Here is a 16,823-nt window from a genome sequence, read left to right on the forward strand (position 1 = left end):
ACAATTCTTTTTTTTCAGATCCTCAGAGAGTTCTTTGCCATGAGGTGCTATGCTGAACTTCCAGTGACCAGTAAGAGAGAGTGAGAGCGATTAAAAACAAATTTAACACACCTGCTCCCCATTGACACCTGAAACCTTGTAACACTAATGAATCACATGACACCGGGGGGGTGGCTAATTGGGGCCAATTTGTACATTTTCACTTAGGGGCGTACTAACTTTTGTTGCCAATGGTTTAGACATTAATGGCTGTGTGTTGATTTATTTTGAGGGGACAGCAAATTTACACTGTTATACAAGCTGTTCTCTCACTACTTTACATTGTAGCAGTGTCATTTTTTCAGTGTTGTCACATGAAAGAATATAATAAAATATTTACAAAAATGTGAGGGATGTACTCACCTTTGTGAGATACTGTATACCTGGAGATGTTTCAGAACTTCTGTCGCAGGTGGGAATCACTGGACATGGACCTTCTGGCTTCCAGGTTCCACAAAAAACTGAAGTTTGTTTCTAGGTCCAGAGATCCCCTAGCTATTTCAGTGGATGATCTGGTGATGCTGTGGGATCAGTTCAGCATGATCTGCTGGTTTTGACAAAGCACGCTAGCCGTGTGAAATGCATCAACTTTTCCCCTGCCATTTGCCTATGTAATTTCTTTTTTTGTATATGCTTTTATATGCCTACAATAAATATCCTTTTTCTCAAATCGCCTTTCAGGACAACCCCGGAGAGAGTGTAGCTCCACCTTGTCATTAGGAAACACATGCCCACTTTAAAAACACCTCCTCTTCCTCCATGGCTTCAGTTATTGTGTTTCCTCCTTGGAGGAAGCATGTGCCTGAACCAGGGAGAGCTACACTCTCTGCAGGGGAGTAAGGCTTACCTTTCGTTGCAGGTTGTTTCTTTTTGACCCCCAGCAGCATCTCCACGGGGAGAGGACTCCTGGAGCTCCTGGTCCCGCCATCTCACGGGAGTAAGGACCCTCGGAGTGCCGGCGTCGGGTGCCCGGTGTCCGCTGGTTAGCGCAGGGAGGGCTCTGTTGCTGGCGGAGGCCGCTGCAGGTCAGCGGCATGGCTCCGTTTTCGGCGCCGGGTCCCGGGCGGCGACCGCGTCGTTCACGGTGACGCGCGGGCGCTCTGAGGGGGCGTGGCGCCGTGGTTCAAGCGCCTGGAACGCAGGAATCATGGGGCAGGTCAGGTGACCGCGTGCTTCCGCTTCCGGCCGGCCCTGATGACGCGGCGGCCGGGAAAATTTAAAATGACAGAGCTGTTTGTGATAGCTGCCTCACTCAAACGATGGAAGAGTGTAAGCCAGCTATAGCGGAGACAGGCGCCCCTAGCACCGGTCCAGCCCAGGTACGTAAGGTGCACTGGCACCCTCTGCTTTACTGTTGGGCTATGTCTTTGTCTGTTCCCCCCTCTTGGGGGCCTGTCGCTGCAGGTCAGAGGTGGACTTCGCTCTGACCTTTTGCAGCCTAGTTCTGGGGTCTCACTAGTGGTCTGTTTGGTGGTGGGTCTCTGCACTGGCTTGGTGTTAAGCAACTGGTTGTTGAGAGCTTTTAGTGAGTTAAACCTGTATGTCGTTTCAGGAAAAATCACTAGGAAAAGCTAGACCAGGTCAGAGAAAATGTCCTTCTTGCAAGACCCCCCTCAGAGATTCGTGGCAGAAGGCAATGTGCAGAAATTGTATCAGAGAATTGGTGGAAGAGGAAACATCTCAACAATATAAGGATTTGTTTTCTTCGGTTAAAGAGCTGACAAACTCCTTGAGTTTAGTCAGGTCCATCCTGATACAAAACCCTCCCGCACAGACCGAGCCTCAGAACTTACCGCCCAGCCCCAGGGCGTCGTCATCCAGACAGGTGGAAACTGAAGAGTCTGGAGACGAAGGGGGTAGTACTCTCATCTCCTTCAGGGATTCTGAGGAGGAGGAAGAGGAAGAAGATAGCAGGGGCTCCAAATTCAAGCTATCACTAGAGGAAGTAGATGATATTCTTAAAGCAATCTACACTACTCTAGAAATTCAAGAAGAAAAAGTACAACTGTCAGTTCATGACAAAATGTACCAGGGGTTGGACGAAACAAAACGGAGAGTTTTTCCAGTCCACAGGGTCCTCTCGGACTCAGTGAGAAAGGAGTGGAAGGACCCAGAAAAAGCCCCTTTCTTCTCTAAAGCTCTCAAGAGAAGGTTTCCCTTCGAAGATAAGGACTCAGAGGTTTGGAACAAGAAACCCAGAGTCGATGCAGCTTTCTCGCAGGTATCCAGACGAACGGATCTAGCCTTTGAGGATATGGGGATCCTTAAAGACCCAATGGACAAATAAGCTGACTCCATCCTTAAAAAGGCTTGGGATGCTGCGTCAGTCAGTCTAAAACCAGCTATGGCAGTTACGGTAGTGGCCAGGAATCTGGAATGTTGGGTAGAGAAGCTGAAGAGCCATATTGAGGCGGGGACACCCCGCAAGGATCTCTTAGAGTCCTTTCCACTGATCCTGAATGCAGTCAAATACATGGCGGATGCATCAGCAGAATCGGTTAAACTGGCCGCTAGGTCTTCGGCTCTTGTAAATTCAGCCAGGAGAGCAGTTTGGCTGAAAACATGGTCTGGGGACACTGCTTCTAAGGTCAAGCTGTGTGGTCTTCCCTTCTCGGGTGACTTGCTCTTTGGTCCCGATTTAGAGTCTGTGCTGGATAGAACAGCCGATAAAAAGAAGGCTTTTCCGGTTAAGAAAAAGCAGGTTGCCAAAAAGAATTTTCGTGCTTTTCAGCAGTCCCATAAAAAAGACCAGGAGCGCAAGAGCAGATGGGGTTCACAGAAGGGCAAAGGCAAGGGTGGAGTCCTCTTTAGATCTCCCCCAGAGCAGTCCCCTAAGAGCAAGTGACAATATCTCCCCAGTGGGGGGGAGACTGTCAGCTTTTCGCGAACAATGGGACAGGCTGTCTCCAAATCTGTTCGTGAAGAGCGTTGTCGATCAGGGGTACAGGTTGGAGTTTTCAGAACTACCCCCGAGCAGGTTTTACGTGACAACATTGCCAAGGGATCAGGAGAAGGCCTCTGCAATGAAGCTTTTGTTACAGGAGCTGATACAGCAAGAGGTTCTGATTCAAGTCCCAGTAAACCAGCAGAGCGGGGGTTTTTATTCACATATTTTTCTGGTGAAAAAACCCTCAGGGAAGTACCGTCTAATCCTGAATCTGAAATTTCTGAACAGGTTCATTCGGTACAAACATTTCAGGATGGATACAATTTTCTCCATCACAAAGCTGTTGACCCCAGAATGCTTCATGGTGTCCCTGGATCTAAGGGATGCCTACCTTCATATACCAATTCATCAGGCATCGCAGCAGTTCCTGCGCCTGGCATTGAAGGTGGGGAGTTCGGTATGGCACCTCCAATTCAGGGCTCTGCCATTCGGACTCTCGTCCTCTCCCAGGGTCTTTACGAAGATCATGGCAGAGGCTTTGGAGCCCCTGAAATTGAAGGGGATTCCAGTCGTCCCTTACCTGGACGACCTTTTGTTTTTTGCAGACTCCAGGGAGCAGGTCCTAGTCAATCTCCAGAGGGCCCAGTCTCACCTCGAGGGCCTGGGATGGCTTCTAAATCTAGAGAAGTCAATCCTGACCCCCTCACAGGAAATGAAATTTCTGGGGTATACGTTAAATTCGATTCTCCAGAAAGTTTTCCTGCCGTTGGAAAAACAGGAAAAGTTGCAGCTAGCTGTACAGCGGATACAGAGCAACCAGACAGTCTCAGTCAGGACGGCTATGGCAGTTCTGGGCCTGCTTACGGCAGCAATCCCGGCTGTTCAGTGGGCCAGGTTCCATTCCAGACCCCTTCAGAGGGAGGTTCTGTCAAGCTGGTCCCATCAGGATCCTTTGGAAAAACAGCTAAAAATTTCGTCAAGGACGAAAAGGGCTCTTTGGTGGTGGAGAGACCAGGCAAACCTCTCAAGGGGCCTGGTGTGGACCTTTCCTGTGGACAAGCGCCTTACTACAGACGCAAGTGCCTGGGGCTGGGGAGCCCATCTGGATGGTCAGACATCTCAGGGGGTTTGGTCCAAACAGGAAGCTCAAAGATCACCCAACTGGAGGGAGTTGAAGGCGATCTTTCTGGGATTAGTGGCCTTTCAGCAGAGTTTGAGAGGCCACCATGTCCAGGTGTTGTCAGACAACACAACAGCGGTTACCTACATTATGAAGCAAGGGGGAACCAGAAGCAGGAGCTTGATGGAGCTGGCCAATCTGTTGTTAGCCTGGGCAGAGCAGAACACAGCCTCACTATCGGCAGTGCATCTGAAGGGCTCTCAGAATTTGTTTGCGGACCTCCTAAGCAGGCGCAAATTGCTAGAGGCAGAATGGAGTCTGAATCAGGAGGTGTTCCTGATGATCTCCGAGGCTTGGGGGGGTTCCACAGGTAGACCTTTTTGCCAGCCAGCAGAACTCAAAGGTGGACAGATTCTTTTCTCTTCACCGAGGAGATGCAGCAATAGGGTTGGATGCATTGGCTCACCCCTGGCATTACCAGCTGTGCTACGCCTTTCCCCCCTTTCCTCTAATTCCACTAGTACTGAGGAAATTCAGGGAAGAAAGGACAGACTTAATACTAGTCACTCCTTTTTGGCCAAAAAGGCCCTGGTTCGCGGGTCTTCGAAACCTAGCCTCGAAGCCCCCATGGAGGTTACCACTCAGAAAAGATCTGTTATCCCAGGGGACAGTAAGAGGTGGAACTCCTACAGCTAACCGCCTGGTTTCTGAGGAGGACCTATTAAAAGCCAAAGGTCTCTCAGATAAAGTAGTAAAGACCCTGCTGTCTAGTAGGAAGGCAGTTACACAGGCAATTTACAGGAAGGTCTGGAAAAAGTTCAACTCCTGGTGCAGTTCTAGAGAACTCAAGGTCAAGAGCACGGTGTCCGTCTTGGAGTTTCTCCATGAAGGAATGGAGAAGGGTCTCGCAGCCAGTACCCTGAAGACTCAGGTGGCTGCCTTATCAGTTTTCTTTGAAAAGACTTTATCTAAAGAAACTTTAATTTCTAGATTTTTTAGGGCTCTTGCTCGAAATAGACCAGTAGCCCTTAAAGACTTTCCCAGTTGGGATTTGTCTACAGTTTTACAGGGTCTCTCGGGAGCACCGTTTGAACCCTTACAGGAAGCTTCTTTACAGAAGGTGGTTTTAAAAACAATCTTTTTGGTGGCCATCACCTCGGCCAGGAGAGTCAGCGAGCTCCAAGCTCTAGCTATTACAGAACCCTTCCTTAGAATTTATCAGGACAGGGTGGTACTGAGGACGGATCCAGCATTCCTACCGAAAGTATCCTCAGCTTTCCATCGATCGCAGGAAATAGTGTTACCTACATTCTCTGCAACCCCAGCAAATGCAGGAGAGGAAGTTTTTCACACATTGGATGTGAGAAGGTGTCTATTACAGTTTCTGAAAGTTACTAAAGATTTTAGAAAATCAAACGCCCTCTTTGTGATATTTTCTGGAGCACGCAAGGGGGAGAAAGCTTCTAAAAGTACGCTGGGTAGGTGGCTTAAGTTGGCTATAACAGAAGCCTATAGAGCAAAAGGAGAAATACCTCCCTCAGGTATTGCTGCCCACTCTACTAGATCCACGGCAGTTTCCTGGGCTGAAAGGGCCGGTGCAAGGGCCGGTGCAACGCCTGAACAAACCTTCCTCAGCTGGGCGGCGGCAGCTTTGAGTTGCCATAGAGTCGTTATTGACAGTTATTGCAGGATGGAGGTTTTCGATTGATTGACTGCAATGAATGATGAGGTCACCGCTATAAAGGCTGACAGGACAGTGCCACACCCGCAGATTGAGGATCTTGTTCTGCGGCCCTAGAACACCCCATTTGGGATCACGAAGTATATTATTATCTGGAGGGCACTATTATGAGATGAAGAGTTGACCCACTAAAAAGGATGATATCTTCTGATGGGACCCATTGAATATATACAAAACGCCCTAACTTGCCTATTTTCTGGTAAGCGCATTTAATATACGGTGATGGGCACTTTATGCGCTTTTGGATCGTGTTGAATCACTGTGGTGTCACAAACGCTTATCCGGATTCACATACGAACTTTTCATGATTGGACTTTTGTTTATGACACTATTTCTTTATGCATTGCTGTGTTTTATTTTGCACTTAAGGTGTTTTTATTGTTATAATCATTTGTGATAATCACCTACACACTTCGATAATATATTTCATATTTTTTTTATTTTATTTTTATTATCATTATTTTTATTTATTAGTTTTTTCATTATTATTATTTTTATCAGTATAGGGTTGGCGCAGTTTTCTATTTTTGCAAATCTGCAAGGCTGCCACTTGGTACAGTTATTCGACATTTCTCCGGCACTACCGGTTAGATCTACTGTCTGCAGCAGATCAGGCCTTCGGCAGGAAGGTACTGCAGGCAGTAGTCCCGCCCTAGGGTAAGTTTCTCGGTTATCCTCTCCGGGGTTGTCCTGAAAGGCGATTTGAGAAAGACTAAGTTAGACTTACCGGTGACGGTATTTCTAAGAGCCTTTCAGGACAACCGTTACTTCCCTCCCTAGGTTATGCTTAGTAAATGTATTAAGTTCTACCATGGTGTTGTGCTTTCTGTGCTTTGTTTTCCAGCGTCGGAAGGCCACAATAACTGAAGCCATGGAGGAAGAGGAGGTGTTTTTAAAGTGGGCATGTGTTTCCTAATTACAAGGTGGAGCTACACTCTCTCCGGGGTTGTCCTGAAAGGCTCTTAGAAATACCGTCACCGGTAAGTCTAACTTAGTCTTTTGCATCTACTAGGGTATGCGACCATCCTATTTTCGTTCATCCAGCATGATCTTCACTTTTTCTCCTCTGAAACGCCTAACTCCATAGGTTCTAGGGGAGGGCATTTTGGTAATACTCATTGCATTAAACTGACTCAGGTTGTTGTGGTTCTTGGCTCTCATCACTCCTTACACGGAGGGTTACCCAAATTGCCTGCATCTTCCATCCCAAGGACTGGTTTATCACCCCTCTTCTCAGTTGCTGGCTTTAACAGCCTGGCTGTTGAAGCCCAGATTCTAAAAAACAGGGCCTTACTTGATTCTGTTATTCATATACTTCTTAATGCTAGGAAGTAAACTGATCGCAGCTGGAAAGCATATTTGTTATGGTGCAAATTAAGGAGCTTCTATCTCAAGAAGTACTCCAGGGGATAAACCGTGTCTTCGGCCTGGAACAACATTTGGCATCAAGAGTCAAGTTTCCACACTGGCAACTCTCTTTCACCGACCACTTGACTCTCATTGAGAGCCTTCGTACATAGTGCCGCTCACCTTGTCCCTCCTTTACATTCCACAGTGATGCCATGGGTTCTCAACCTAGTTCTGTCAGCCCTTCAGAAACTGTACTTGAAACATCTTAAAGATTTTCCTCTCAATAGTATTCCTGATTGACATCACCACTGCAAGGAGCATTTCAGATTTGGTGGCCTTAACCAGTAAAGAACCTTTTCTTGTGCTACACAGATATGAGGTGGTCTTGAGGCCACTTGGACCTCACCTTTTTCAATGTGGTTTCTTCCTTTTGTCTTAACCAGGACATTTTCCCCTATCTCCCTGTCCTACTGCAAGACTTTCTGGAGAGATTTCCCACCATCACCTAGATGTGGTATATGCTGTACTTTTAGACAGACATAAGAGTCTCTGTGATGGACAAGCCTGTTTCCTGTTCTACCATCTCTAGATGGATTTGTCAGCCCATCATTCTAGTGTATAAACCCAAAGACTGGTTCCTCTCCTTCCTGTTAAAGCACACTCTACTAGATCAGTTAGTGGTTCATGGGCTTTTCGGCATCAGACATCTATTTCTCCTGGTGGATTTTCAAGCCAAATCTGATGCCAGCTTAAGTTGTAAGGTTCTTCAGGTGGCACTATAAGCTTTATTGAGCCCCTTCTCCTAACTCCCAATCTCTCAAAATTACTTCTACCCTGTGTTACTTACAAATACTGCAGCTGCTGACTTTTAAAACATGGACACTTACCTGTCCAGGGTGCCCGCAATGTGGGCACCCAAAGCCATCTTCGGTAAGGGAATCAGGAAGTGCCTTGCGGCTTCACTTCCTGGTTCCCTACTGTGTGTTGTGCGATTCGCGATGCACGTTCCCACTGGTCCCTGCTGTCTCCTGGGACCCGTGTCTCTCCCAGAAGACAGTGTGGGGGGGGGGGGGGGGAGTGGCGCGCGGGTGGTGTGGGTATCTATGCCCGGAAGTGGGAGCAAAATACCTGTATTAGACAAAGATTTTTTGACTTGCAAAATCCATTTCATGGAGCTCATTAAAGCGGAGTTCCACACAAAAATGGAACTTCCGCTTTTCGGAATCTCCCTCCCTGCCCCCCCCCCTCCCTCCTCCGGTGTCACATTTGGCACCTTTTCAGGGGGGTGGGAGATTCCGAAAAGCAGAAGTTCCATTTTTGTGTGGAACTCTGCTTTAATGAGCTCCATGAAATGGATTTTGCAAGTCAAAAAATCTTTGTTATTTGAGCTTAGTGAAAATGTGTGATTTATGGCCAGCTATTGTTTGGGTCTTATTTCATTTTCTTATGCTGTAAGTAGTTCTGCATGGTTGGCATGCGATCCATAAAGATGGGCAGCGAATTGCATAATGTGCCTGTGACAAGTCCATACACTAGTTTTTATCCTTGCAGCATTGGAAGGTGACAGCTGTGGATATACAGTGCCTTGCAAAACTATTTATCCCCTTGGCTTATTACCTATTTTGTTACATTACAGCCTTTAGTTCAATGTTTTTTTTAATCTGAATTATATGTGATGGATCAGAACACAACAGTCTAAGTTGGTGAAGTAAAATTAGAAAAAATATATACATAAAACTATTTTTCAGAAATAAAAAAATGATAATTGGCATGTGCGTATGTATTCACCCCCTTTGTTATGAAACCCATATAAAGCTCTGGTGCAACCAATTACCTTCGGAAGTCACAAAATTAGTGAAACAATGTCCACTTGTGTGCAATCTAAGTGCCACATGATCTATCATTACATATACACACCTTTTTTGAAAGGCCCCAGAGGCTGCAACACCTAAGCAAGAGGCACCACTAACCAAACACTGCCATGAAGACCAAGGAACTCTCCAAACAAGTAAGGGGCAATGTTGTTGAGAAGTACAAGTCAGGGTTAGGTTATAAAAGAAATATCCAAATCTTTGATGATCCCTAGGAACACCATCAAATCTATCATTACCAAATGGAAAGAACATGGCACAACAGCAAACCTGCCAAGAGACGACCGCACACCAAAACCCACAAACCGGGCAAGGAGGTCATTAATCGGAGAGGCAGCACAGAGACCTAAGGTAACCCTGGAGGAGCTGCAGAGTTCCACAGCAGAGACTGGAGTATCTGTACATAGGACAATAAGCCGTACGCGCCATAGAGTTGGGCTTTATGGCACAGTGGCCAGAAGAAAGGCATGCCTTTCAGTAAAAAACAAAATGGCATGTTTTGAGTTTGCAAAAGGCATGTGGGAGACTCCCAAAATGTATGGAGGAAGGTGCTCTGGTCTGATGACACTAACATTTAACTTTTTGGCCATCAAAGAAAATGCTATGTCTGGCGCAAACTCAACCCAACACATCACCCAAAGAACACCATCCCCACAGTGAAACATGGTGGTGGCAGCATCCTGCTGTGGGGATGTTTTTCAGCAGCCGGGACTGGGAAACTGGTCAGAGTTGAGGGAAAGATGGATGGCGCCAATTACAAGGATATTCTTTGGCAAAACCTGTACCAATCTGTGTGTGATTTGAGGCAGGACAATGACCCCAAACACACTGCTAAAGCAACACTTGAGTGGTTTAAGGGGAAACATGTAAATGTGTTGGAATGGCCTAGTCAAAGCCCAGACCTCAATGCAATAGAAAATCTGTGGTCAGACTTAAAGATTGCTGTTCACAAGAGCAAACCATCCAACTTGAAGGAGCTGGAGCAGTTTTGCAAGGAGGAATTGGCAAACATCCCAGTGGTAAGATGTGGCAAGCTCATAGAGACTTATCCAAAGCGACTTGGAGCTGTGATAGTCACAAAAGGGGTTCTACAAAGTATTGACTTTAGGGGGGTGAATAGTTATGCACATTGACTTTTTCTGTTATTTTGTCCTATTTCTTTGCTTCTTAATTAAAAAAAAAAAAAAAAAAAAAATCTTCAAGGTTGTGTTCATGTTCTGTAAATTAAATGATGCAAATCCTCAAACAATTCATGTTAATTCCAGGTTGTGAGTCAGCAAAACATGAAAAATGCCAAAGGGGGGTGAATACTTTTGCAAGGTACTGTATCTGGGTAAGAGGAATGAGGTTTTCAATGAGCATAGCCACCACCAGCTCAAAATACACTTTTCATTCATTGTAAATACTGACCCTGATGCAGATTTTTTTTTTTTTATTTTTTTTTTTACTAAACTTGAGGTATAAGGGAAGAAGGGGATAAGGTTTAATAATTATTTTTTTTACTTGACCGCTTTTATTTAACATCATACTGTATGCGAATTGAGTCTCATCCCTTTGATCGTTAATGGAAAAAACAAAGCAACTACAAAAATATTAAGGCTGATTGATGCTAGCAGCTGTCACTGGCACCCCTCTGAAAAACTTTGCACAGTGTTTATAAACATTTTTTGCTAAATGAGCAGCTTCTACAGCTCCTGTATTTATACAGAAACTCCCAGATATCATTTTGACAACCAGAAATTGCTGGCAAGTGCCGAGGGGAAAGCAGCAGGGGGGGGGGGGACACAGTTTACCTCAAGTAAGTTATTTTTTTGGGCTGTGTGTAGCATGCCCAGTGTCCACAACTGGTTAAACACTTTAGCTCCCCTGCCAGGAATGCTGGACCATCCTGGGCTTCTGATGTTGTGTTGACTACGGTCCTTTACTGTATATCCTTGCTAACAAATGTGAATCATTTGGATCTTTGCCACTAATTTTGTCTTTTTTTTTCTTTGTCTCTGCCCAGTGTCTTCAGGGTTTATCTCTGGGTCACGAGATCGAAGTACATACCAGACGATCGATCACACAGAAGGACCTGCCGAGCAAGACAACAAGATGCCCGCCCGGTACTAAGGCTGGAAATACGTGTGCCCACCTGTCTTCTCCACACAAGGAAGAAGGCGACACTTGTGGGTGGTCAAAAGTGGCAAAAGTGTCTTCTATTAAGGCCACTGAGATACTGCATGGCGATTGTCTCCCTGACCGACTTGTCTGTTACTAAGTCAGCAGGGAAGTGTGTGTGTGTGTGTGTGTTTGTACAGGTCTACATGTACATCTAATCAAATATGCTGCAATACCCCCTTAAATGTGATTACCTCCAGTGTGTGCTACATTACTGCCTTCACTTTGACGTAGACTGTTATATAAAAAAAATATATATATAAATGATTTGATTTATTTAAGACCAAATTATATTTAAAGGGAAATTTATTGTTGGATTTGTGTTTTTTATTTTTTTGGGATTGAGATTAGGTAAAGCCCTAATAATTCAGTTTAAATCAGTTAAACCCATTCCAGGTCCCTGTAAATAAAAGGTATGCAAAGGCAAAGGGCTCGTTCATACCATATATGCATGAAAACTGATGGGAAAATCGTGCAGATTTCACTTGCAGAGACATCAGTTTTCATGTGCGTCAGTTATGTGCTCTATACATACCAATGTTGATGTCAGTTTATGAAATTTTCTGCACAGAAAAAAAAACGTTGATTCCTGTGCAGAAAAAAGCATGCAATGAAAAGCCTGTCCTCTGCCAGCATACTACAGAAAAAGAGCCCTTGTTCTCTGTGTGGAAGCAGTGGCCCTTCTGCAGACTTCCAACACACCACCCTGCTGAGTAGGAGATATATTTCTCCAATCATCAAAGCTCATGCTCCCTTCTGAATTGAAAGCTCTAGCTCTGAGTCTTTGGGCCTTGAGTTGGGCCTTTGCAGAGAGACCACTGCTTCCATAGAGACAGCAGGAGTCCTTCTCTTCAGGCTGTGGCAGCTAAAAAAAAAAGAACTGTAAAACTTTAAACCGCTTCTGTGTGGATGCACCTGGAATGTGGTAACCTGAATAAACTAAAAGTTCAGTTGGGCTTTATGGGAAGCCACAGCATAATTTCAGTGGAGTTGTTTTGAGAACTTGCCTTAAAATCTTTCATTTGTTCCCACGAGCTGTATACAAATATGCGGCTGCTGAGTGGGTGGGCTCTAATGCCAAGCCACTGCACACATACGCCCATAGGGGAAACAGCTTTACCATTCGGAGAGCATGCTCGTTGCAAGTTCTCATCACAATAACCAAGCTGTCATGGGTAGCTCCCGATGCATACTGTGATTGGTAGGTTTCAGTCACGTGACAGCTAATCACAGCGGTCTCACGATTGGAAAACCCATCTCCGTCTCCCGACTTTTAGTTCCTTTTAGGGTCGGGTCACATCAGTGGAAAGGGGTTAAAGTGATGTTCACAATTTTTAATTCTCTTCCACATTTCATACATCCCCTCTCGACTCCATGTTGTTGATGTACTAAATCTGGCGCAGCTGTGCATGGTAGCCAATCCTTTTCTAACTTCAGATTGTTCAATTACGATTTGACAATAAAAGCTGGAAGCTGATTGGTTTCTGTGCAGAGTTGCACTAGATTTTGCACTCTCCAATTTTAGTAAATAAACCCCCATCTGTTGATCGCGGTCTGTGCTTGAACATCCCTGTTCAGTAACTGCTCAGTTAGCCTTAGAAAGGCTCTGTTTGTTTTCATGCAGTCAGTGCTCACAATCGATTTACATTGAGAAAGAGTAAAACACAATCACTGCGCAGCACCACTGAACAGGAAGCCAAGCCTGCATGCCATGCTGTACACATACACACCGATATATGAAAATGAAAACTGGAGTTGTCCGAATATAAAAGTTAACTTTTTTTTTTTTCAGTTTATAAATCTTATAAAACTACCGATCTTGGCATGCAGTTTGTGACACAGGAAATTGGGTCTGTGTCAGGGGAGACAATGTTCCCTGCCAGCCAACCTGATGCACACAGCGTCCTGCGTGATCTTAGCTGCCCAGTATAGGTGGGCAACACTGAACCAGTATGGAGAATAAAACCAAGCAGTAGGCCGTGGCTATATATTACTTCAACAATTTTTGCCCCATATAGTTGTCTAAAACCTTGTTCACACGGGCGTACCTAAGCATACACCCATGTGTGAGCCATGTTTTTCCCGCATAGGATGCAGAGGTGTTCATGCGTCTGCAGGAAGTCCCATTTATGTCAGTTGGGACGCAATGGCTTTCAAATTGGGAGCAGCGTCTGTTTCCATGCAGCTTTTGCATCCCAATTGATGTGAATGGGACTGCCTGCATGAGGATGCATAAAAACACTTGTGCATCCTGTGTAGGCAAACATGGCCCTTACACAGGTGTGTGCTTAAGTACGCCCATGTGAACGAGTCCTTAAAGCAGGGATATGCAATTAGCGGACCTCCAACTGTTGCAAACCTACAAATCCCATCATGCCTCTGCCTCTGGGTGTCATGCTTGTGGCTGCCAGAGTCTTAGGGCTCCTTCACATGAACGTGTACGGAGCCCGCTCTGCTCAGCGGGGGGATGGCTCCGTCGATCCCCGCTGAGCAGGAAGATGACAGGTCCGTCTCTGCACACTGTGCAGGGACAGACCTGTCAGAGCGGCGCTCTCCCCTACGGGGGATCGGATGAGGACGGACCGCAGAGTCCGTCGTCACCCGTTCCGATCCTCAGGCGGATGGAAAAGTAGGTTTTTCCTCCGTCACACTTTTTCGGGTCGGATGTCAGGGGACATGTCACCGCTGACATCCGACGCTCCATAGAGGTCGACCTGAAAAAGTGACAGGCGGACCTGAACAGATCGTCCGTGTGAAAGAGGCCTTACTAAGACTCATGGGACTTGTAGTTCTGCAACAGCTGGAGGTCCGTTAACTGCATATCCCTGCCTTAAAGTATCCTTGTCCATATAAAAGTGCAATCTTCTGTCTGACGGCTCTTGCATACACTGCTTTGAGTCTAAACTTCATGAATAGCGTTGCCTTGTTCAATATGTGTATATACAGGTTCATGAAGTATTCCTTGTGCCCATTGGACAGTGTTAAAGGCCAACTCCTCCATTCATAGTAAGAATATATTGATACGTGAGGCCCCTAGTGGTGGGACCTACATTCCTAAAAGAACATATTTTTTAGGGTGATTTGGCCCGGATACTTGCACTTTGCATTTTATTGCACTTCTTTTGCAGATTAGTTGTTCATTTATTTTTTCCAAGGGATACCCTTTAAGATTCATTGAAATTCTTGTGACTTTGAAATGTTTTCGTACACAGCGCGAATGACTATCCCTGGGTATAATGATGAACAGCTATTGCTATTTACTATGTGAAACTGGCCAAGTTTTGAGAGGTGTTTTGTTGTAAATGGAAACATTAGCCTTTACAAGTGCTTGTTTGTGGCTTTTTTTCCTCTAATGCTTGTATGTTCCAGTGAGTTTTATAGCTGAAGTAGATGTAAAGCAACAGATGTTTGTTTGTGCAATAGGTCACAGCGAGGTTTCCACTAAGGATATGTAGAAACTGATGTCATTACTCGGGGTACAGACTTTTCAGAGCAGCATCCCAATGACTTTGTTCACCTCCTGCAATGCCTACTACGCAGGTGCAGGGTGGCATTTGTGTTGGCCAGTGATTAATGAGCAGCACAAAAAGGAGCCTCCCTGGGCTCTTTTCTAATGGAGCTACTTGTCATCATCACGGTCTCTAGTGAATGGATAGAAAGTATTCCAAGTGATGCCACTGGTCTCTAGTGAATGGATAGAAAGTATTCCAAGTGATGTCACTGGTCTCTAGTGAATGGATAGAATGTATTCCAAGTGATGTCACTGGTCTCTAGTGAATGGATAGAATGTATTCCAAGTGATGTCACTGGTCTCTAGTGAATGGATAGAATGTATTCTTAGTGATGTCATTCAACTGTAGTGTATGGGTAGGCTGCATTCTCAGTAATGGCACTGGTCTTAAAACTCCTTTCACACTGGAGGTGTTTTTCAGGCGTTTTAGTGCTAAAAATAGCGCCTGAAAAAAGCCTCATCTGCAATCCCAGTGTGCTTTCACACTGGGGCGGTGCGCTGGCAGGACGTAAAAAAAAAGTCCTTCAAGTCGCTTCTTTGAGGCGCTTTAGGAGCAGTGTGTACACCACTCCTAAAAAGCCCCTGCCCATTGAAGGCTGTGGGCAGCGCCACCAAAGCACCTGCAAAGCGCCTCAGCAGCGGTGCTTTGCGGGCACTTTCAACCCTTTATTTGGCCGCTAGCGGGGGTTAAAGGAGCCCGAAATGTGCAGCAAAAACTACAGTAAAGTGGCGCTTTACTGTCGACGCCTGGGCGCTGGCAGTGTGAAAGGGCTATTAGTGAATGGATGGGCTGCATCCTCAGTGTGCCACCGGTCTGTAATGAATGGATAGGCTGCATCCTTAGTGATGTCACCGATTTGTAGTGAATGGATAGATGGGGTGCAACCCCACCAATGTCCCCTATCTCTTTTGAATGGATTATGTGGCATTCTCACTGTTGCCACTGATCTGTAGCGAATAGAAATGCTGCATCATCACTGAATGGATAGGCTGCATTCTCACTATGAGCTCAGGCTTGTTTGCAACTCCACATGCCCGATCCGCCAGGAAGCTGACACTCCGCAGAGCTAATCACAGACAGTGAGACGTTTCATGATCCACAACTGCACAGATCGGGAAATATCTCACTACCTGTGATTAGCACTGCGGAGTGTCAGCTTCCTGGTGAGCGTGGGCACGTGGAGTTCAAAACATGCCTGAAAACATGGGCACTGATGACACCGATCTGTAGTGAATGGATAGGTGGCATTCTCAGTGATGTCACTGATCTGTAGTGAATAGATATGCGGCATCATCACTGATCTGTAATGAATGGTTAGGCTGCATCCTTAGTGATTTGTAATGAATGGATAGCCTTCATCCCCAGTGATGTCATTGAACTGTAATGAATGGATAGGCTGCTTTCTAAGTGATGTCATAGGTACGTGATCAATGGATCCTCAGTATGTTCCAGCCAACAAAACAGCAATCGATGTCACAATCTCTAAGTCTTTTTGCATCGAAAGATATTTTTCTCAGGAATAATCTTCTGTGTATAACTCGTGTATATACATTCTTTCAGCAACTCCCTTCGAACAACGAATTGTGAGCTTTTTTGTATTATATAAAAATGTATTTGTGGTAAAGAATATAATTTACTGGGTTCCTTAGAAAGATTTGAAGAAAATAAAGATCTTTAAAACAAAATCGATTATTGATCATTTCTCTGTAATGTGATGACTGTAGATGTTTATTAAGATTAAGAACCATGAAGATCCACCGGGTCTACGGTCACTGTGGTCAGATCTGATTGGCTGCATTTTAAATGGTTACATTGCTGAAAATAGCAACTTTTAATGAGATAACTTTTAATCAGTAAGTTTCCTGACTGATGCCCTGTACACACAGTCGGACATTCCGACCACAAAATCCATCGGATTTTTTCCAACGGATTTTGTCTGAAACTTGTGTTGCATACACGCGCTCGGACAAAGTTGTCAGAAAATCCGATTGTTCGGAACGAGGTGATGTTCATTACATAAGACGGGACTACGTAGAGGCTAGTAGCCAATAGCTTTGGTCTCGTAATTTAATCTGAGCATTCGTGGCAGTTTGTCCGTCTGAATTCTCTACAAACGATCGGAAAAAGTCAGATTGGATTTTGT

The 16,823-nt window shown here is 45.3% G+C and overlaps 1 protein-coding gene across 2 annotated transcripts in view; it reads left to right on the forward strand.

Annotated features, from left to right (window-relative positions):
- The window catches only part of AGTRAP (angiotensin II receptor associated protein), a 35,658-nt gene extending 19,293 nt beyond the window's left edge, over positions 1 to 16,365 (forward strand). For both annotated transcript variants that reach the window (XM_077457723.1, XM_077457722.1), the window contains one exon: positions 11,014 to 16,365. In XM_077457723.1, coding sequence (XP_077313849.1) covers positions 11,014 to 11,268 — 255 coding nt within the window. In that variant the 3' untranslated portion in view covers positions 11,269 to 16,365. The remainder of the gene's footprint in view (positions 1 to 11,013) is intronic.
- The last annotated feature ends 458 nt before the right edge of the window (positions 16,366 to 16,823 follow it).

This window comes from Lithobates pipiens, unplaced genomic scaffold, assembly GCF_037356315.1.
Source record: "Lithobates pipiens isolate NorthernLeopardFrog02 unplaced genomic scaffold, aLitPip1_a1.2 Scaffold_27, whole genome shotgun sequence".
NCBI classification, from domain to species: Eukaryota; Metazoa; Chordata; class Amphibia; order Anura; family Ranidae; genus Lithobates; species Lithobates pipiens.